The sequence below is a fragment of the Phytophthora cinnamomi genome (assembly GCF_018691715.1).
Source record: "Phytophthora cinnamomi strain GKB4 chromosome Unknown Contig71, whole genome shotgun sequence".
NCBI lineage: Eukaryota > Oomycota > Peronosporomycetes > Peronosporales > Peronosporaceae > Phytophthora > Phytophthora cinnamomi.
Window position 1 is genome coordinate 1 of NW_027151004.1, and position 19,821 is coordinate 19,821.

Consider the following 19,821-nt stretch of genomic DNA (forward strand, 5'->3'; position numbering starts at 1 on the left):
AGCATGTATTGCTGTCGTCCCGGCGTCGTCCCAGATCGAGTATATTTCCTTCCTCTCGCACTCGTCTTCATCGATGGTTCGAGTGGAGCGGTACCTGAGGTGGTGGAGACGCTGTTGCTCTCCAGCGGCATCCGGTTGGTCGCGCCGTAGCTGGTATCCTGCTGGGGTAGCTCGAGCTGTTGTAGTCTCGGTTGGCATAGCTCGGATACTCGGGAGTTGCAGTGGTGCGAGACGAGTAGCTCACTTCTTCGTCGACACGAGACGCGCCGCCGTAGTTGCCTGGGCGATACTCATCCGAGTCGTCCCGCGATGTTCTGCTGTAGGACGAGTACTCCTTCGTCTCGCACTCCGCTCTGCTTTGCGAACTTGAGTTGAACTGTACTCGGAGCTGCTGGAAACGTTGTTGCTAAAGGCTCCATAGCTGTCGGCTTCCCGGTAACTCGAGCTGTTGTAGTTTTGCGTGGCGACGCTGGGGTATTCGGGGCTGTAGTGGTGCGAACGGAGACAGTCACCTCTTCCACTCGCGTGTTGGTGCCCGGGATATCTCGTGACGTCTTGGTGTACGACGAGTATTCCTTCGTCTCGCACCCGAGGAACTGTCAGAGCTGGAGCTGGAGCTGGAGCACGAGTCCTCGTCGTCGTCACGGTAGGGCCGTCCCTGCTTGGCGATGTAGCCTTCTGCAGCCTCCACGGCCTTCTCGACGATCGACTTGTGCTTTTCGACGTAACCAGGCTGGCACTTCTCCATCTCTCGCTCAGCGACCTTCTCCTGGGCGAACTCGATCACCTTTTCCCGGACGGTAAGGTCGTCATTGTCGTCGCAGGAGTTCCCACCGGCGTAGGTCCCCACCACCTTCGTGGCCTCGTACAGGAAGCTCATTGTTGTTCAAAAGCTCGATTGACCTGGTTCGTAGCAAAAGCTGGAATGAGCTGGTCGAGGTCCTGTCGGACGTAGGCATAACCAGATGAGGAGGCATCGAGCGTGGGTGAACTTTTCTGATGAGCTGAAAGGGCCAAAATCAAGACCAGCTCTCGAACACCAAATGCATACAAAGTGAAGGTGTTTCTTTAACCAGATCGCGTTGTCGAAGCACGCTCTGCACGCTTGATGCTTGTCGCAACTTGTGACACCAGGTTCGCCAATCGCCTTCAACCTGGAGAGTTATGAAGTGCAAAAAGCTCGGCCTGGTAAACATGAAAACTTGGATTCAAAGGATTAGGATGGGAGGGACCACGACTGTTTTCCGACCTACAGTCTCTGCTTCGCTACGCTCGACTTCAGCCAGCCACAGTCAACATGAGCGCTGGGTTGCATAGTGTTAGTAGTAGTTGTTGTTGTTGTCCGCCGACGCGTAGCTGCCGAAGCGTTGGTTGTCACCAGAGCCCGAGCGACCAGAACGGCTCGTGCTTCCGTACATTTCACGAGACCTGCCCATGTCACCGGTTTCGTCGCCTCCGAGGCTGGCTCCAGTGGCTCCACTCGAGTAACTCGAGTAGTTGCCATTGCCGTCGTCGTCGTTGTCGTCCGATCGATGCGGATGCTTCTTCCGCTCCGAGCTCGAGCTGCTACCGTAGCTATCGGTGCTCTCGTAGGTGCCATAGTTGTCATCATTTCCGCTCGTGCCTGAGTAGCTTTGGTTGTTGTCACGCCCCGCGCCACCAGAATACCCAGACATGCTTCTTTCGCTCCCCAACCCAGTGGTAGTGCCGCTGCTTGACCCGGTAGCGTAGCTGCTGTCTCCTCCAGCACGAGACGAGTAGGACGACGACGTGTCTGGGTCATTTTGGCGACGATTGTACGAATCATCTTGCCAGTCGCTGGTGCCTCGCGAGTAGCTCTTGGTCCCGGTGTCAGGCTGCCCACGCGCGTCGGACGAGCGGTACGCCGAATCAGAATTCTGACTGGAACTCGAGTTGTCGTTGTTGTCTCGGCCGGTGGCCTTGTCGATGGCGTTGCGAATAGCCTCCATCTTGGTCTCTTGAGCAGTAGTTCGTCCAATTCGATTGTGAGCTTGATGAAGAGCTCGGAAGCAGTCTCCGATAAAGGCGACATCCGTCGCTGTTGAAGCTACCAACCGCTTGGTCCCATCTTGTCGCTAGGAATCAGCTAGCGATTCCGACGGAATTTCCGCGAGCCATTGCTCGTCCCATTCACACTAAGCCGTTAGATCCTCATCGTCAACTAACCAAGCGACGAAGCCTCATCATCAAACGAAAGTGTTGCAATTCAAACGGTGAGTTATCTAAACTCACGTGGCCTCTTTGAGGTGGCCTGAACGATTAGTGCTTCTTGGTGTACTTCGACGGGCGTCCTTGGCCTTGTCAGCATCCTTCGCCTTGTCCAGCAGCTGCCCGTCCTGGTTGTCGTGGTGCTTCTTCCTGAGAAGCCGTGGTCTTCCGCGAAGTTCTTGGCCTGGTGCTTCAGCACCTTCTTCTCGGCCTCGTGCTTGAGGTGGTGCAGCTTGGACTCGTCCTTGTGCTCGTGGCCCGTGAGCTCCGCCGCGTCCTTCGCCTTGTTTATCATCGAGTCCATCGTTGCAGCCGCCGGTTATCGATCGAGAGAGAGCGTAAGTGCTGGAAGTCCTGCTGAATCGGAAGTGAGCCGAGAGCGCGAATGAAAAGCACACTCCGCCACCTCTGCCCCTGCATCTGTCCTCGTCCTGATACGAGAAATCAGCCACGTGCCGATCTCGGTTCGGCTGGATTCACGCCGAGCTGAACACCGGCACATGTCTGTTGGTAATCCCAGCATTATGACTTCCTGCATACTCAAATGCTGGAATTTCCACGGTAAGTGTATTGAAGTGGTGCCTCCCTTAGCGTCTGCTAGCCTAGTGCTTCTTGGCGTACTTGCCTACTGCGTCTTTGGCTTTGCCCAGGATGTCTTCCATCTGGTTGTCCTTCTTGTCGCCGGAGTGGTGAGACTTGGCCTGAGGCTGTCCCTGCTTTGGCCAGGGAAGTTCTCGGTCGCCTCCACGGCCTTGTCGACCGTGGACTTGTCCTTCTTCTCGACGTACCGGGCTCGTGCTTGGCGTCCTCCTCTTGGCGACGCGCTTCTGGGCGAACTCGACCGCCTTGTCCTTGGCGTGGTACTTCTCGGCCGCGTCCTTGGCCTTGAGAAGATCGAGTCGCTCTTCTTGTTGTTGCTGCTGCTGCTCGAGTCGCCGCCCGCGTACTTCTCCGCCGCCTGCTTGGCCTTGTTGAAGAAGTCCATGGTGCCTGGAACAAGTCGAATCGATTAAAGGTGCTTGTGTCCAAAGCGGGAATGGAGCTGGCTGACAGCGGTGCCGCCTCTTTCGCAAATCCAGACGATGCAGCGTCGCATAACACGCGGTGGATACTGGGACGCTTATCATGAATCATGATGGACATCCATGCCGCTAGGAGTTGTGGGAACGATCAACAAAGGCTTCATTTGTGCAATTACAGTAACTTGGATATTCATGCACTGCAGATTGGTGCTGGGATTCTGGTGCTGCTCATCGACGCGTGAGACTCAGCTGGATTCCTTGGTCTCGGTCTTCGGACCGCGATAACGGAAGCTGTTCGGGTTGAGCTGTTTGGCTCGGTTATCCAGCGCCCACTTCGGCATGGCATGGACACGTTCCTTCGACGCTGCCATGCCGCCCTGGACGGTCATCTTGCTGGAGGAGTGACCCTTTCCACCCCTGAGCTGCTTGAGCTCGAGCTGTGGTGGTGTTCACCTCCTGCGGCTTTGCCCGAGCTTTGGTGACCGCCCGAGTGATGACTTCCACCTTTTCCTGCCATCTTGGTCTTCCCTTCCCTTCTAGGTCAAATTAGAAATTGAGGAGTGCTCGATCAATGTTCAAGCAGGGAGAAGTATCTCGCCGGTTCCCAGGCAGACTACATGTATCCGGATAGACCCAACCGTCTAAGGAAGAAAACAATTAAACACTGCGAGAATGAAAATGCTCAAAAGCAAAATAGGTTCGTAGGCTTACTTGGCCCATTGGTACGCCTACTTAACGAAGGCACTACTGCACTTGAGGTTTCCAGCAATTGTTGTCCTTGATCACCAAGTTGTAGCGCCAAACAACATTAACTTGCTCCGTTTTCATCGTTGGCACTCACAGCCAGCGTTTGCTTAGCCTTAAGAGCGCGACGAATAGTACGTGGGGTTATTGGGGTTCAGCTGGTTTGAGCGGTTGTCGGCCGCCGCTTTGGAGGCCCCGGAGCCTCCACCACCGCTTCCTTTCGACCCGGACCCGCTCGAGCCTCCGGCCTTCGATCCAGCACCGCTTCCCTTGCCCATTGTCTCTGTTCGTTGCAGTCTTTGGTCCAGCCGGCAAATTCAAGTGTGAGCTGGGCGGAAAGTGCTTTAAAGGGCTCGTAAGGTCCCAGGTTGAATAAGCAAACTCGCCTGTGCAGATTGACTCGCAGTCGTTGGCACCATCAATCAAGTCAGCAGCTGAGCTTCAACACTACCTGCGCCGGCGAAGGGCTTAGATCAAACAAAATTCTCTGGAACCAATTCGGCTCTAGTTGTGTGACTTGTGGTAGGCTAGATTGTCAGGATTGAGCTACTGGCGCGACTATCAATCGCTGTCTTGAGATGTTTCGACGAATTAGGTGCTCTCCGAGCTGCTGATGAAATCCGTTTTTCTCCAAACGAAAGACGCTGAGGAATACCATTTTACACGTCGATGGAAATTCCGCTGGCGGTAATTGCTCGTGACTGTGCGTCGTGAAACCTTGTGCGCAGCGTGTGAAGAACCCACCTTTAATATAGAGTTTTAGACACTCAATGGTGCTGTTCGTGTCCAGCATTTGCTCAAACGCAGCATTTTTTTTCGTAATTCGCGAATTGTGCTATGAATATTTGGATATGGATATTTCCCTATGCACAACTCGTGACTGCATAATGCTCACAACGTCCTCGAGGAATACAGGGCACAGACTAAATGATGACCGCTGTCGACGCTGCTGTCGCGGTCACATTCGCGCTAACACTCCTCCCTCAGACAACGTTCCAGCACAAACGCATCGCCAACTGATCTTGGAGGGCACCATCGTCCCTGCAAAACCAAGACGTACCTAGTCGGTCTCCGCAACTCGACTGACGGCCAAAACTTCTGTGGAGGGTCTCTCATCAGCCCCACCCACGTGCTGTCGCAATATGGTGCCACGTACACCGAGAGCAGACCTCTCTCTTGCCGGGCGAGGTCTACTCCGAGGAAGCTGCGTTGGAAGGAAGAAGCGTCAACAAGATAGCGCAGTGGGGTTGCTCTTCTTTATTGTCTGTTTAAAAGAGAGTGATTCAAGTACGCGCTCGTTCGGAAGGTGGATCGCTACTCTTACCTGGCCTACTCGCCAAAATATGCAAATATAAATGTCACCGCCAGCTTCTTGACTTGTTGGTACTCTTTTTCCAATCATCCGCTGCTGTTGCTTTGACTAAGCATTACGATTGAAATGTACTGTATTTGTTCGTTGCACACGCGCTCCAAGTAAACTCAATAATTTGTGCTTGCGTCTACGAAGAGACTACGATCTCCTCCATGAGCGTCAAGTTCCTGGCAATGCCCTCAGCTCCACTTACCAGGCAGTTCAAAAGCAAGAGCTCCTCCATCGTCACTCGCTTGAATCGCTGACCCTCCATCAACCACTCCACGTACGCGGATTTCATCTGAGCGGCGATGTCGCTCGTGCTGAAATCCTCCACGTTGAGCACGTCGTGGTTGCGTCGAATAGGCGAGGTCATCATCGTTGAGGATCGCCTCGCGAAACCCGATTTCTTTGAGTATTCTGCGCGGAGGACGCCGCGCTTAGAATCCGACCCTCCTTCTTCGGGGTGTTCGAGTCGAACATGCTCGAGGTGATTTTGTTCATGCCAGTCCCGTTAGAAGACGTGACGCTGCAGCTAGCGCGGGATGCTCGAGACGCGTGAGAAGAAGTGTGGCCATCCTCGTTGATGCTTGACAGAGCTTGCTTCAGGGTCGTCGCCTTGGGCTTGCGGCGGTGGTAGACCTCCACCTCAAGCTTCAGACCGTCCTCCAAAGCCGCCATAAACTCTTCGAACGACACTTTTCCACTGCAATCCTTGTCCACGATTTCCATGAAGTCTGCGACGTACTTGGTGATCTCCTCCTGCTTCACCGCACCGGACTGAGCGAAAATCGTCTCCAGCATGACGGCCACTTCATCCGCATCAATTTCGCCGCTGCAGTCCTTGTCCGCAACACGGAACGCTTCCTTCATTTGCATGAAGATGGCAGTTTGTTCTGGATCCGAGTACAGGAACGACTCGCCGAACAGCATCTGAAGCGTGTTGAAGGTGTCGTCAACAGCAGACAAGAACTGATTGCTCGCCTCCTGCCACTTCGTGTGCGTCGTCTTACCGCCGTTCGTGTCGAACACGCGGGCACTCTCAGTGCTGATATCACGAATATCCACTACGTTCGTCTGCGTCAAGTTTTGCTTCATGCGGTAGTTGTACCACCGCACGAGCTTGAACAGCAGGTTGTTGTTGTTCAGCAAGCGATTCGTGCTGTCGAACACGGCCTCGTATTTTGCTTTGAGAAAGCAGGTCGCCACATTTGAGGCTCGGTCTCGGCTTCTTTGAGCAGCGCCTGTTGCTCAACAAGTTGCGCAGGATCTGCACTTGGAGAATGTCGCGAACCTCCTCCATGGTCTCCTCGCTCATTTCGCCTGAGCTCGAGAGGTGGTGGCCGAACAGAATCTCAAAGGCCTTCTGCTGCAACTTGAGAGTTTGCTGGATGTTCTTACGAAGCAAACTGGTTGCACTCTCGGGGCACATCGCCATTTCGAGAACAATGATGAGCACCAGACCCACAGACGTTTGCGCGAGACTCGAGTACGAACTGATCGCAATTGCGGACGAGCCGTCCGAGCTGTCAGTGTAGCACACGTCCGTCTGGCGGAGCAAAACTCCAGCGGCAATGAAAGCCGACACAAGCCCAGCGTACGAGCTGTAGCCTTCGACGAACTTGACGTACATCGACAGCGTGACCCAAACGAATAGAACAATCTCGGACAAGAACACATTCAGGATCTGGGGATTGCAGATCTGGGAAATGAAGAACTGGAACACGGACGGCACGACACTTCCAGCCACGACACCTCCGACACGGTTCAATGTCACCGAGAACGAACCTCCGATGTGGTTGCCCATGACGTACGACACTGCGGCAGGAGTTGTGGAACTGAATCCGTACAGGTACACAGCCATGAAAATGCCGATGACGATAGCGACGGCCATACGAGCGGATTCCAGGATTTTAGCCCGGGTGTACCGGTTGATCATGAAGAAGTTTTGGATCGAGGCAGCGACGAATGATCGTGCGCGTCGGCCTCCGTGGAAATCCTTCTCATTGTGCTTGCCTTGGAACTCGATGAGCGTGCTGCAGAAGGAGTTGAGCGAAAACAGGAACAGATTCAAGGGCACATTGCCCTCCACATCCTTAATCTTGACTTTGCTCGACTGCAATAGACGGATTTGGGCCTCTCGGTAGTGTCTCAACGTGTTTTCCATTTGGCGTTGAAGCGTTCGGATTGTCTGGAGGTCAAGTTCTGAAGAACAATACATTAACATGAGTCGTTAGTCAAGGAGGTTCAGTCGCCCAGAACATAATATTGCACAACGTACGCTCGGACGAAGCATGAATCTCACTCGCGATCTCGTTCAGCAGGTCACCTGAACGCATCTGGATGACGTAGATCTCACGCTGCAGAACCTTCATGTACATGAAGTGCAACTGGTCGTACTGCTCGAGCTGCATCGCGTTGTTCAGCGACCGCAAGTCGGCGATGAGAGAGCCAATGAGGCGGACGTAGTTCTTGGCGACGGAGCGGTTGAACTTGAAAAAGAGGTGGAAGCCGAATAGCTGCTCCCACCACACGTCCTCTAAGAGCTTGATCATCCGACGGTGGAAGTGCCGCGGCCGCGTCAAATTTACGCTGAAGCTTGAGTTTTAGGAAGTTCATGTGATCCACGTTCTTGTTCTTGAAGCAGTACGAGTCGACAATGACGTTCAGCAGATCCAAAACATCGCCCGATGCGTTCTTCGTTTCTTCTCGTAGCTTCGCAATGGCACTGTCAGAAGCAGCATTGGTTAGTTTTTGAAGGCTATCAACATCGCTGCAGAAGCATTCGATACTTACAAGATGGGATACGGGATGAACATGATGATGAGCGAGATGAGAGTTCCCACAAAGCCCACCATGAAATACATCGCCAGGTTGTTGAGAATGTTGCTCGTCTCGAAGTAGTTGTCGTTCGAAGCCTTCAGCTTCGACGAGTCCAGAGGATCCGTGGGGTTAATGATTGTCAGAGCTACGCACATCAAGTATGTTAGTCACCAAGTTCTCACGATTGTGTAAAGTGTAATCGCCAAAAACATACTGAAGTAGAGATTGTTGGCCAGTGCGAACTTCTTGGTGTTGGTTTCCAGCGGCATGAGGAGGATGACGACAGTGAAAATCACCATCCACGGCAGCACCGCATAGAAGTTGTGCGAGTTCACGTAGTAGTCACTCGAGCCAAACGACATTTTCTTCGAGATCAGGACGTAGCCGTCGTACGAGTCATCAAACGTGTGCACACTCACGAACGAGAAGAGCAACAGGTTGTACACCAGCGCCATTCCCACACCGTAAAACGCCTGGCAGACTTGAGTCAGCGTCGCGCCGACATTTTTGCCCGCGGAAAAGATGACAGCCACTGCACAGTAGCTGAGACCACCCAGGTAGTACCAGTCGGGGAAGAAAACCACTTCTTGTCGTGCTCAATCGACGGGTCGTAGTTGGGGTCACGCGTCTGGATGAACGACGCAATCACCACTCCGCACGCCACTCGAAGCGAAAGCTCGGCGTTGAAGCGGAACTCGGCTGTCAGGACAACCAGTTTAGTCGAGAGATCGAAACAGTCGACTACGATTAATAGAGAAGCCACGTACAAGAGAACATTTGCGCCTTGATCGACTTCTTCTGATCATTGTCCATGTCGATACGCAGGTTGGCACCCTTTTCATTGAAATCTTCGCTTCCGATTGTACCCGCACGAAGACGAACGGCCGGAGGGCTGACCATTTCGTCGTAGGCCTCATCATTCAACGGCACCATTGTGGCCCTATCACCAAATGAGGCACAGTGCGGCCACAGGTCATGAGATTCGTGGCGACAACATGACACGGTGACACGGAAAAACAGCTCGAAACCAAAAATCTCACTCACTCTTTCTCGCCCGTGGGGAGGTTGAGCTGCCGCTTGTCGATGTCCGCCATGGTTCGGATCAGCTGGTACAGTATCCCTCACTGCCCGAACGACCAGAGATTGACTCAGTGCCTTGCCACCCCAGCAAAATCCAAAAGTGGCAGGTCTGGCGAGGGCAATGAGCGTTCGGGGGCAAATCGAGCAACGAGTCTGTCGCCTCTCTCTGACGCTGGGCAGCAGCGTAAGAAATGCAACGGAAGAGGACACCGACATTGCTGACTCTTGAGCTCCCCTCACTGCCATTCATCCACGCTCTTTGTACATGATGCGATCGGGTAAGTGGCGCCATGTGTGGCCTGCCCTACTCGCGCACAGATGGTCATCCTGCCACGGTCGTCGGGTCCAGCTGTACCTGTACCTAGCGTTGGGAATGTTTTCATCTTCATCATGAGTCGACATGATGAAGATGAAAACAATTCCAACGACTTTGTCGAGCATTCTCGAACCCGCTGAGGTGCTGGGCCATGGACTTGTACCATGGGATCGTTGAGACGGATCAAAGACTCGGTGCGCCGCCGTCACCTCGCGGTTGTCCTTCGTGCCGTCGTGGCAGGATTTTAGTCGAAAGAGGGCCACGTTGTACAGCTACCGTTGCAAGCTGTCCACCAACGAAAATTGTCACGGGCTCTGAGCCTGCTCTCAAGCACCGCAAAGGGCTCTCCCGTCCCTACTGCCACGTTGAGCATCTGGGCGCCACACACGTGCTGTGCTGGAAATCGTCACGGTCGAACTGAAGCATACAGACGTAGTGTACGACATCTGCTCCACGAGGTCCGAATCTGAAGCTTGCGCGTCGGTGTCACAGAGCTGCAGGGCTCCGATGGCATGGCATTTCGACAATATTCTACTTTCGAAAGGCCTGTTCAAGTGCGACCGCGGGCTGCGGTGCGAATTGTGGATCGGCACGGCCGCCAACTGGGCTACAATCCAGGGAAGCGTGCCCGATCCACTCGCGCAAGATACTTGTACGTCGGATGCTACCGCCACGTGATCGACCAACTGAGCGAACTGCTGGACGTGCAGGCTGGGTCTGGACGATGGTCATTTATGATACGGGGCCATCCGAAACACAGGAACCCGTCACGAAATGAGGCACTGTCCGTTAGAAATGTTACACAGGGAGAGAACCGCTAGTGCTCGCGTTACTGTTGATCCTCACGAAGAACGCAATGCGCGGGTGTGTGGATAGTGCGCGGTGTGTTCGCTCGAAGATAACTTTGCTCCTTGCCTTTTCAACGGCGGCTAGAAACCGATCCTGCACTTTGAAAGGTGGACAACAATGTGGCACTGGTGGTCGCACAATAAAGCAGCTTTCTAACATTGCAGACGAGGCGGGCAATGTAGGCGTCGGCGCTAACGAAATCGTCCACCTCAGCCAAGCTGTTTGTTGCGATGTTCAACGGCCTGGCCAGCGTTGTCCAGTTCTCGATATGTGCCATCATGTTCGACTTTACACAATATACTTTTTGAGAAAAACATTATCAACAGGTTCGCCAGCTACGCCTTGACTTGGATTTGCGGCTTGGCGCCGTGCCGCGTTTTCGGTTTACTAAGTCTGCTCGTCTTCGCAGAAGTTCCGCCTTCATTTGAGGCCACAGACTTAATTTCTGCCAGGAGGTTCTTCCGAATGCCATCTCGCGACCGAAACGGAGATTCCTCCAGCCGCTGTCCTGCGCCTGGGAGCTCGAATAGGTCCAGCAGCGCGACGAGGGCTCCGATACCAACATCTTTCCACTCCGCAGGCGAATACTTGAGGTAGAGTCGCGTGCCGCTCGTCGGAGCCGTTTGTCGCGACATCCGCAGGCTGTCGGCCTGAACGCGTTTCGCAGAACCTTTCGAGCTTGGACATCGTCTTGTCGGACCTGCACTGGAGGTTGCTGCTGCCGCCGGCGCTGACGAGGATGGTACCAGGCTGGAAGCTCGAAGATTGCGACGGCCTTCGTTGAAATTGCACTCGATCGTGTACACGTACGTGAGTCCCGTGACGCGATACAGAGCCACGCGACTTGATCCTTGCCGCGATGTCGTTGCATTGTTGTTATCTCGGAGGTCACGCCGCGTCATGTTGTCCTTGTCAAACAAGCACGCCATGTAGTCGAAGAACGGTGTGTGCAGCCCCACGAGGCGAGCGTAGAGCTGCGTCTTAACTTGGCGAGCGATGGCAGTCTCGATTGCATCATTGTTGCTGTCAATGAGCGTGTCGGGAAGGTGGTTGTTGCCGAATATGAAGCAACCGCGACGATTAGCATGTGCGTGTAGGTCGAGGTAGACTATATTATCCTGCGCGGATTGAGAATCCGCGCCCCCGTAGTCGATGACAATGTCAAGAAGGAAATTCTTCAGAGCAAATACTGCAGGAGCAAACTCAGGCTGTGGATCTTCATACACTCGATTCAAATTGACGCCGCGCGTATCCGTGCGGTAGAATCCTTGGCACACCCCGTCGGGGTTCAGCATGGGAATAATCTTGAAACAAAGTGGCGACGTAGTGCAATGGCGCTCTCGTCCGTAGGGTGCAGCAGCAACTGGAGCATACCATCCAACATGAAATTCGCAGGCGTCTCCCCAGAATGAACGCGTGCAGAGATGACCACCATTTTCTTCTGCTTTGGGTCGAATTGAAATGCACTCTCCAACTGAGAAGCGTCCAAGCTCCGCTTCGGAGGTCCTCGAGTCGATGTGATGCCATCCATCGAAGAAATGGTAACTAAGTCCACGCGCAAGCCCTCCAGCGAGCGCGTCAGCAGCTCTCTGTGATAGTAGACGTTTGTTGGTGCCTTTTCGTTGGTTGGCGAGCACTCCGGCTGCAATTTCGTTCTCGCAAACAATTTATCCATCGCTGCAAGCTCCTCCTGCACCCTCGTGTACGTGTACGGATAGCAGAACGCAAACCTCACTCGCTCCCGTGCAAACTTGAACCGGTACGTAAACGACACCCGAATCTTCAATTCCTGCTTCCCCTCGGACGCTACAGTGGTCTCACCCGCAGCCGCTACCAAGCTCTTCTGAGGGCCGGTAGTCTCGTGGCCGCTCTCCCCTCCGTCCTCCTCGTTCCCCTGTTGCTGCTCCACCGCCGAATTCTCCCCCTGTTCCGGTGTCTTTTGGCCCACGGGGGCCGAGTATTTCTCAAAGGACAGCGTGGTGGGCAGCCGCGCCCACCGCCTCTCGTCCTGGAAGACGCAGGGCGTTGCAGCGGTCGTCTCCTCGGTAGAATCCACTACTTCCACCGAGCTGTACATGACGGTGTAGCCATTCTGGAACAGTCCTCGATGTGGATTGAGGTTGGCCAGCACCAGCTGCAGCTCCTGCGGGTTCTTGGTAGTTTTGCCCTCCCTTTTGCTGCCGATTGGTCCCCGCTCTACCTCCAAGTAGAACCACGTAGAGTAGCCCGTGGAGATGCCGAACGCCGCCGCGTCCTCGGACACGTTGACGCTGAAAGCCCCGGACGCCAATTGCTCCACACTCGCCATGTTGCCGCCGTCGAAGCGCGACGAGAAGAGCAAACCGCGCTCCGGGAACCGGCTCACGGTCTTGCCCGGGCCTGTAGTCGCCACGCGGCGGAGAACGGAGGCGTCCGCATCGTCGGCAGCGCTCGCCATGGCGCAGTCGGTCCTTCAAGTTGTCGTGGTACCAGGTACCATTTGATTAAAATACGTTGTGTACAAATTAAGGATCTGTTCAGTTCATGTTTTGTTTCTACTTCTAGTTTAGAAACCGCCAATCAGCGCGCGGCAGATCTGTTCTCGACAGTGACCTGTCACTCTTTGGAAAGGGGGAGAATCGCTCGGCCTCGAAGGTCATCCATCACCAGTGCTCGGTACGATCGCGCGCTCTGTGCGTCGTCTGCAGGGCTTCTTCTTGTGGTTCTGTAGCGCCACCTCCTCTGCACGAGTCTTGACTGCGCCACCGCACGCTTTTCCGCGCGAAATCCGCCCTCTAACGCCGTATTTTGCCGCCACGAACCAACCAACCGCAGGATCGGACCCCATGGCCTCCACGGGCTTCGCCAACGGCCGCGCCGGCTTCAGCCGCAAGCAGGAGCGCAGCGGCAGCGGCAACGGACTGAAGCTGGGCGCCAAGAAGAAGAAGATGACCATCAAGCCCTTCAAGGTCACGCCCAGGCTGCCCGAGGCCTTCGAGCAGGACACGTGGGCCAAGCTGCAGGCCGCCGTGCAGGCCGTGCACGCCAAGCACATGTCGGCGCTCAGCAGGGAGGAGCTCTACCGCTCGGTGGAGGACATGTGCACGTGGAAGATGGCCGCCAGGTACTTCTGAGCAAATTTTTTTTTTGGAGATATATCATTTTTCTTATTGTTTTGATGGATTTTATTTATTTTTATTGGGTGACAGGTTGTATACGAGGCTGGAGGAGACGTGCGCCGTGCACATTCGAGCGAGCGTGGAGGACCTGCTGCAGTATACCGGCGGAGACATGAACTTGTTCCTGGAGGCCGTGCACAAGCTGTGGGAGGACCACTGCGAGGACATGCTGGTGATCCGCACGATTTTCCTGTACTTGGACCGCACGTACGTGATGCAGACGCCGCACATCGCGTCCATTTGGGACATGGGGCTCAACCTGGTGCGCGACAACCTGGTGGAGCGTCGCAGCTTGGAGACGAAGCTCATTGACGCGCTGCTGGAGCTCGTGGAGCACGAGCGCAAGGGAGAGGCCATCAACCGAAGCTACCTGTACAACTTGCTGCGGATGCTGCTGTCGCTGCATCTGTACCACGCGGACTTCGAGACGCCGTTCTTGACGGCCTCCGAGCGGTTTTACCTGCACGAAGGAGCCACAACGGTCGAGTCGGCGAGTGTTCCGCAATTCCTGGTGCACGTTGAGAAGCGTCTGCATGAGGAGAATGAGCGTGTTAACAACTATCTGGACTCCTCCACCAAGAAGCAACTTATTTCGGTGGTCGAAAGCAAGCTCTTGAAGCCGCACGTGGCTACACTTCTGGAGCGCGGCTTTGAGACGCTAATGGAGGAAGGCCGGATTGAGGATCTCAAGCGGATGTATGCACTTTTTGCCAGGGTTGATGCGATTAATGATCTCAAGGCGGCATTCTCCAACTACATCCAGAAGAACGTCTCGAAATTGGTGATGGATGACCAGCAAGAAAAAACCTTCGTCGAGAAGGTTCTGAAGCTCAAGGCTGATTTGGACGCAGTATTGAGCGACTCGTTCCAATCCAATACAGATTTCTCGTTTGCGATGAAGTCGGCCATGGAGAATGCGATCAACGTGCGTGCAAACCGTCCTGCCGAGCTCGTGGCCAAGTTTGTCGACTCCAAGTTGCGAACCGGCAACAAGGGCGGCTCCGAGGCGGAAGTGGAGAATCTTTTGGATCGCGTCATGGTGATTTTCCGATACATTCAAGGCAAAGATGTGTTTGAGGCTTTCTACAAGAAGGATCTCGCCAAGCGTTTGCTGGTGGGCAAGAGCGCATCGTTTGACCTGGAAAAGCTGATGCTGTCGAAGCTGAAGACAGAGTGCGGTAGCTCTTTTACGAACAAGGTGAGTGTAATATCTCCAGAGTACTTGCACGTTGGTGCGTACTGACATTTGCATGATTTGATCACAGCTCGAGGGTATGTTCAAGGATATCGACCTGTCTCAAAACGTGATGACTCAATTCCAACAACACGCTGCTAGCAGGTACTTCACGTTTTCTTTGACTGCTTGTTCCCTCGTCTCTATCCTGGTTACTAAGCGTTTTGTATGCCTCAGACACGAGTTGGAGACACTGCACGGAAACCGTGGTATCCCCGACATGCAGGTCCAAGTTTTGACGACCGGATTCTGGCCTCCGTATGCTGCTGTCGAAATCAACCTTCCGGCTGCGCTGGTACCCCTGAAGGATATTTTCGACAAGTTCTACTCGTCCAAGTATCAAGGTCGCCAACTTCAGTGGCAGCACTCCCTCGCCCAGTGTGTGGTGAAGGCCACCTTCCCTTCGGGCAAAAAGGAGCTTGTGGTGTCATTGTACCAGACCGTGGTCCTGCTTTGCTTCAACGGAGCCGATTCGCTGGGGTTCAAGGAGATCAAGGAGCAGACGCGTATTGAAGATGGTGAGCTTCGGCGAACTCTGCAGTCGCTAGCATGCGGGAAAACGCGCGTGTTGCAGAAGGTGCCTAAGGGCAAGGATGTGAACGATGACGATTCGTTCGTGTTCAACACCAACTTCACGAACCAATTCATCCGCATCAAGATCAACTCGATCCAGATGAAGGAGACCAAGAAGGAGAATGAAGACACCCACGAGCGCGTGTTCCGGGACCGTCAGTACCAGGTGGATGCAGCTATTGTGCGTATCATGAAGGCGCGCAAGAAGTTGTCGCACGCGCTGCTGATGACAGAGATCTTCACGCAGGTTCGTTTCCCCGCAAAGGCTGCCGACATCAAGCGGCGTATCGAAAGTCTCATCGACCGAGAGTATCTGGAGCGAGACCAAAGCAACGCCCAGATGTACAACTATTTAGCGTGAGCCCACCACTCACTTACGGCGCCCGATCCGGTCGAGACGAAGCTTGCTCCAGGCGTCTGCGATGGCATCGAGAGTCCTTGAACTCTGCTTTGGAGTGCTCGTCAACGAGATGGAAGTAAGCGTTGTGCGCGGTAGCAGATAATTGTAAGTTGGGTCTATTCGCCATACTTTACTAAATAAGGGCGCGTTGTGCTATCCATCCGTCGTTCTCAACACATTGATTCGTCGTCTTCATTTTCGTCACTGGAGATATCGTCACGGAGACGATATTGCAGTAGCGCAGGAAATATCTTGCCTAGTGCCTTTTCTCCGTCAGCAGGGGACTGTGATAAATACACCAAACCGCAAGTTAGACACCCAAGGACACCACAAGAAACCCTCTCGTCCTACCTTGCACCCCGTGATGACAATTTTGCCCGATATAAAGATAAGTAGAGTACACTTGGGGCGCAGCATGCGATAAATAAGACCCGGAAACATTTCCGGCTCGTACTGCAAATGCAAACGCGCGCACACATCCGTTATTTTCCCCGTCATACCTCATGAAAACAAAAAACCCAGCAAAGCAAGCTCACGGTAGTGAAGCGCAGGTGGTCCCGCGCCAAGCCTTCCAGCCGGATTCTAAAGCCGACGTCCGACGAGCCCACCACATTGCGAATAACAAATGGACTGCAGTCGCTCGGAAACGAGACTTTCTGCGACGACCACAGCAACCACCACAAACAACAACACCCAAGCATCAGCAAGAAATTATAGCCACTGGCTCTACGCAAAGCCAAACCAACCTTGAAAATGGAGATCAGCTTGTCTGCTGCCAGCTTTGCGTCGCCCACACTCGTCGCTCCAATGACCACGAACTGCACACACAGACACACAACGCACATAACTGTAAGCACAAGCCCCCAATTACTGCCGGACATTGCACCGATGCAAGCCGAGCCGCACCTTGCCGCTCCTGTAGACCAGCACAGTCGCGCGTGGCGCCTGGAAGCGCATCACCAGCGCGTTGAAGCTCTGCCACCAGCACATTTAAGCCCCATTTTAGCCCGCAATGTGCGCGTTTTCACTGACAAAAGCACCGCGTACTCTGGGTGCGTAGTCCGCATTGCGCACGAGCAGCGCGAGCTGCTCGATGTCGACGCGGTCGTTGACGAAGCCGCTGCCGAGCACGTTTCTGCGAGTGTTGGGGCGGGAAGACACAGTGAGGCTTGAGTGGGTTAGAAGGTAAAAGGAGGCGGATGGCACGCACACGACGCGGTAGGCCACGCCCTCCTCCGCGAGCCGCGCGGGCGGCCACACCGGGGCGTCGTCTTCGTCCTCACTGCTGCTGCTGCTGCTGCTGCTCCAGTTGCTGACGCTCATGACAGTTGAAAAGTGACTACGCCGGTTCGCTGATTGGCTGGCGGAGGGCATGCGGAGACTTCATTGGCTGTAAATTGACATGGATACAGTTGAGACCAATGTTTGCTAGAGGAGCATGCAGGAGGTGTCCTAGTGCTTCTGATGTTGTGCGCGGCTTCATTGTTGAGAGGTGGAAGCACAGAGTTCTGCGTTGTAAGGTGAGGTGGATTGACGACAAGGATGCTCCTTGCGCTGGCACCGCGTTTTGGTGCTTGGACTCCAAGTGGCTACACTTTCAATTTGGCTGGCACCGTGAACACCATCGCGGACAGGAGCGCATGCACAACGAGAGCGACACCACTAGAGCTCCATGAGACTACAGCTTGCCGCGACGAAACGACCTCGTTCGGCCGTATCCATCATCACCGCGGATGCAATGTCCACGAAAGGGTGTGCTCGAGACATGTTGGGGATCACTCATCGTCTCCGTGCAGCATTGTTGTGGTGTGCAGCGAGCAAATACACTGGGATTCAGCGAGCGCGTTGTCTGCACGACTGGGCCAAGATTGGGGCGACAAATGGCATTGGCATCTGATAGTCCTAGGCTAGAGTTTCCACCAAGAAAGTGTGAAAATTTCCTTTGATGCCATCGTAGGCTTACAGCAGTTGATCAACGCCGAGACACCAGCGAGAGCATGCGAGGCAAGCAGTTCTGCCGAGTGATGCCGACCCGATGTGTCAAACCAACTTGCTTGGGGCGGAACGGCAAATCTTTTCGCCGTGCGTTTATGTCGCTCGCGCACGTCGAGCTCGAATCAGCTTCACCACCGGTGCACCAGCCTCGATTCGCCAGCAAACGCCTTCCGTCCAGCCCGCATTGACAGCGCTGGAGGCGAGTCCACCTCCGCGTTCCGCCGCCAGCAAATCCGAAACCCCCCGTTATCCGTTATCATGGCGATTGCTCTGTCACACGAAAATGCCAGATGCCGGCGCGTTGCCGCGTGCTGGCGCATGTCTCGTCAAACCGCTAGAAACGCGGTCGCGGAATCTATGATAGATGTGCCAGCGCGGTTCAGCGCTGCTTCGCGAGGGGCGCGCTGTGCCATTCGCGAACTCGCCGCCCAGTCCGCACTCGAGTCCCGCCGTCGACGCCTCACTGCCAACGCTGCGCTACCCCCCACTACCTGCCCCCACCTCCGCCATGCAGACCGCCCTCGTCCTCGTCGCCAAGCAGACCGCGCTCGCGCTCGCCCCGCGCGTCGTGGCCATGGCCCCGGCCCTCCAGGTCGCCGTCATGAGCACGCAGCGCAGCCTCACCACGCAGGCGCAGGAGAACCGACGCCCCGTGCTCTTCCGGTACGACGGTCAGCCTATTCGAGTTGGCATGCCGCCGAATGATCTAACTTGTGTTTGACGATGCCGTTGCCATTGAGCAGCAAGGACGACGAGAAGGAGATGCGCAAGCTGCTGCGGAAGCTGCACCTGCAGGCGTGCTACAGCGACAAGGCCGGCTTCCGCGCCCAGATCGAGCACGACAAGCAGACGCTCGGGGAGATCCCCGGCCTCGTGCCCGGCGTGGACCTGACCCAGGAGCAGGTGGACGCGCTTCTCAACTGGAAGCACCTGTACTAAGCGACGAGGAACCTCCACGGTCTTCACACGGATGGGGAACGGACACTTGAGCGTTTGGATCTCCGTATCTCGTTGATACGGGATCACGGCGGCACCAGACACGCTGTTCCCTGCCCCTCATCCGTCTGGGTTCATCTCCGACGAGGCAGCCTGGCAGCCCCAGTCCTGGAGCTGCTGCTACCGCCCGCCGCCCCTGGCCCCCCGGCCCACGTAGACCTCCTCGCTGCACGTACATGTCCCTACACCTCCGCTCCCCTCGCGACGCGGCCCGCAACGACGATGCTTTACGTTTGGTAGCAGCATCCTACAACCGATTTTGGCAGTGATCCATCATCTTGTAGCTCTTCGTGTCTGTCTAGTTTTTTTTTTTCACGCGCTGATCCAGCGATGGCCGACTCGGAAATCAATAGATTTTCAACATGCGGACTAAAGTCGTTTGTTCTGTTGGTTCAGTTGTTAGCTTCGACTCGAGCCACATTGTCGGCAGTACCGTCAACGCTTTATGGATAGCTGCAGCATGTTCGTTGCGTCAATTGTGCCCCCCCCCCCCTACACGACGATCGTTGCCGCCTAATACTAGTACTAGTAAACTGAACCATCGGAAGCCCACAAGCTGAAATGCCTAGAACTCTCAAGCACTTCAACTCGAACGGAGGTTCGCTAGCAAAACTGGTAGCACTGCACCATCGGAAGTAGTGTTTGACAGCGGGGGCAAGCGAGACCAATCTAGCGTGTTTTGGACACCTCCAGAAATTTGGATTGGGCTCCGCGCGCGTATTTATCCCGCCGCAAAGCACGCAACCTCTCTCGAGGTCTGGAACGTTGTCGCACTCAGCTTGCTTTCACCGGCAAATGCCACCTCCATGCTGACAGACCATGGTCGGCGCGGCACATGCTGGAAGATCGCCGGACGTTTTTGGTCGGGTTTGGTGCGCCGCTTCAAGATCGGACTATTTTTTTGCGACCGCAGCGCACTATTGGGGCGACTTTTGACTTGGAGTCTGTATGGCCGCGTTTTACGCCAAATAGGGTTAGGCAAGCGGCGGACCACGCCGGCGTGTCAAAGTTGCCTTTTTCGACAGGCAGTGCCAAGACCGCGCAGTGCCGG

General features: G+C 54.9%; 7 protein-coding genes across 10 annotated transcripts; 2 read left to right on the forward strand and 5 right to left on the reverse strand.

Annotated features, from left to right (window-relative positions):
* Nucleotides 1–1,319: 1,319 nt before the first annotated feature.
* IUM83_14617 (uncharacterized protein) lies at nucleotides 1,320–1,970 on the reverse strand (the record flags this gene model as incomplete). The annotated part of the gene is made up of 1 exon (XM_067939374.1): nucleotides 1,320–1,970. The coding sequence occupies one exon, from the start codon at nucleotides 1,968–1,970 to the stop codon at nucleotides 1,320–1,322; it is 651 nt and encodes a 216-aa protein (XP_067786041.1).
* A 279-nt stretch (nucleotides 1,971–2,249) lies between these two features.
* Nucleotides 2,250–2,533, reverse strand: IUM83_14618 (uncharacterized protein; the record flags this gene model as incomplete). Its single annotated transcript, XM_067939375.1, has 2 exons — nucleotides 2,250–2,357; nucleotides 2,429–2,533. 2 exons carry the CDS (start codon nucleotides 2,531–2,533, stop codon nucleotides 2,250–2,252), a joined length of 213 nt encoding a protein of 70 aa, XP_067786114.1.
* A 2,961-nt stretch (nucleotides 2,534–5,494) lies between these two features.
* On the reverse strand, nucleotides 5,495–9,263 carry IUM83_14619 (putative transmembrane protein; the record flags this gene model as incomplete). The annotated part of the gene is made up of 10 exons (XM_067939376.1): nucleotides 5,495–5,669; nucleotides 5,780–6,508; nucleotides 6,603–7,551; nucleotides 7,628–7,938; nucleotides 7,997–8,074; nucleotides 8,143–8,314; nucleotides 8,384–8,712; nucleotides 8,775–8,868; nucleotides 8,937–9,109; nucleotides 9,214–9,263. The coding sequence occupies 10 exons, from the start codon at nucleotides 9,261–9,263 to the stop codon at nucleotides 5,495–5,497; spliced, it is 3,060 nt and encodes a 1,019-aa protein (XP_067786040.1).
* A 1,486-nt stretch (nucleotides 9,264–10,749) lies between these two features.
* On the reverse strand, nucleotides 10,750–12,851 carry IUM83_14620 (putative metalloprotease family M14A; the record flags this gene model as incomplete). Of its 2 annotated transcripts, XM_067939378.1 has the most annotated exons (2): nucleotides 10,750–11,681; nucleotides 11,789–12,851. In XM_067939378.1, the coding sequence occupies 2 exons, from the start codon at nucleotides 12,849–12,851 to the stop codon at nucleotides 10,750–10,752; spliced, it is 1,995 nt and encodes a 664-aa protein (XP_067786036.1). The 2 variants fall into 2 exon arrangements, with proteins under 2 accessions (XP_067786036.1, XP_067786035.1); XM_067939377.1 differs by lacking the exon at nucleotides 11,789–12,851 and having other exon boundaries at nucleotides 10,750–11,709.
* A 388-nt stretch (nucleotides 12,852–13,239) lies between these two features.
* On the forward strand, nucleotides 13,240–15,740 carry IUM83_14621 (putative Cullin family protein; the record flags this gene model as incomplete). 3 transcript variants are annotated; one of them, XM_067939381.1, is made up of 4 exons in its annotated part: nucleotides 13,240–13,517; nucleotides 13,603–14,770; nucleotides 14,838–14,911; nucleotides 14,984–15,740. In XM_067939381.1, the coding sequence occupies 4 exons, from the start codon at nucleotides 13,240–13,242 to the stop codon at nucleotides 15,738–15,740; spliced, it is 2,277 nt and encodes a 758-aa protein (XP_067786033.1). The 3 variants fall into 3 exon arrangements, with proteins under 3 accessions (XP_067786033.1, XP_067786034.1, XP_067786032.1); XM_067939379.1 differs by having other exon boundaries at nucleotides 14,967–15,045; XM_067939380.1 differs by lacking the exon at nucleotides 14,838–14,911 and having other exon boundaries at nucleotides 14,991–15,740.
* A 209-nt stretch (nucleotides 15,741–15,949) lies between these two features.
* IUM83_14622 (TATA-box-binding protein) lies at nucleotides 15,950–17,102 on the reverse strand (the record flags this gene model as incomplete). Its single annotated transcript, XM_067939382.1, has 7 exons — nucleotides 15,950–16,063; nucleotides 16,131–16,232; nucleotides 16,316–16,435; nucleotides 16,526–16,597; nucleotides 16,686–16,754; nucleotides 16,827–16,914; nucleotides 16,990–17,102. The coding sequence occupies 7 exons, from the start codon at nucleotides 17,100–17,102 to the stop codon at nucleotides 15,950–15,952; spliced, it is 678 nt and encodes a 225-aa protein (XP_067786031.1).
* Nucleotides 17,103–18,282: 1,180 nt separating this feature from the next.
* On the forward strand, nucleotides 18,283–18,713 carry IUM83_14623 (uncharacterized protein; the record flags this gene model as incomplete). The annotated part of the gene is made up of 2 exons (XM_067939383.1): nucleotides 18,283–18,437; nucleotides 18,518–18,713. 2 exons carry the CDS (start codon nucleotides 18,283–18,285, stop codon nucleotides 18,711–18,713), a joined length of 351 nt encoding a protein of 116 aa, XP_067786030.1.
* Between the last annotated feature and the right edge of the window lie 1,108 nt (nucleotides 18,714–19,821).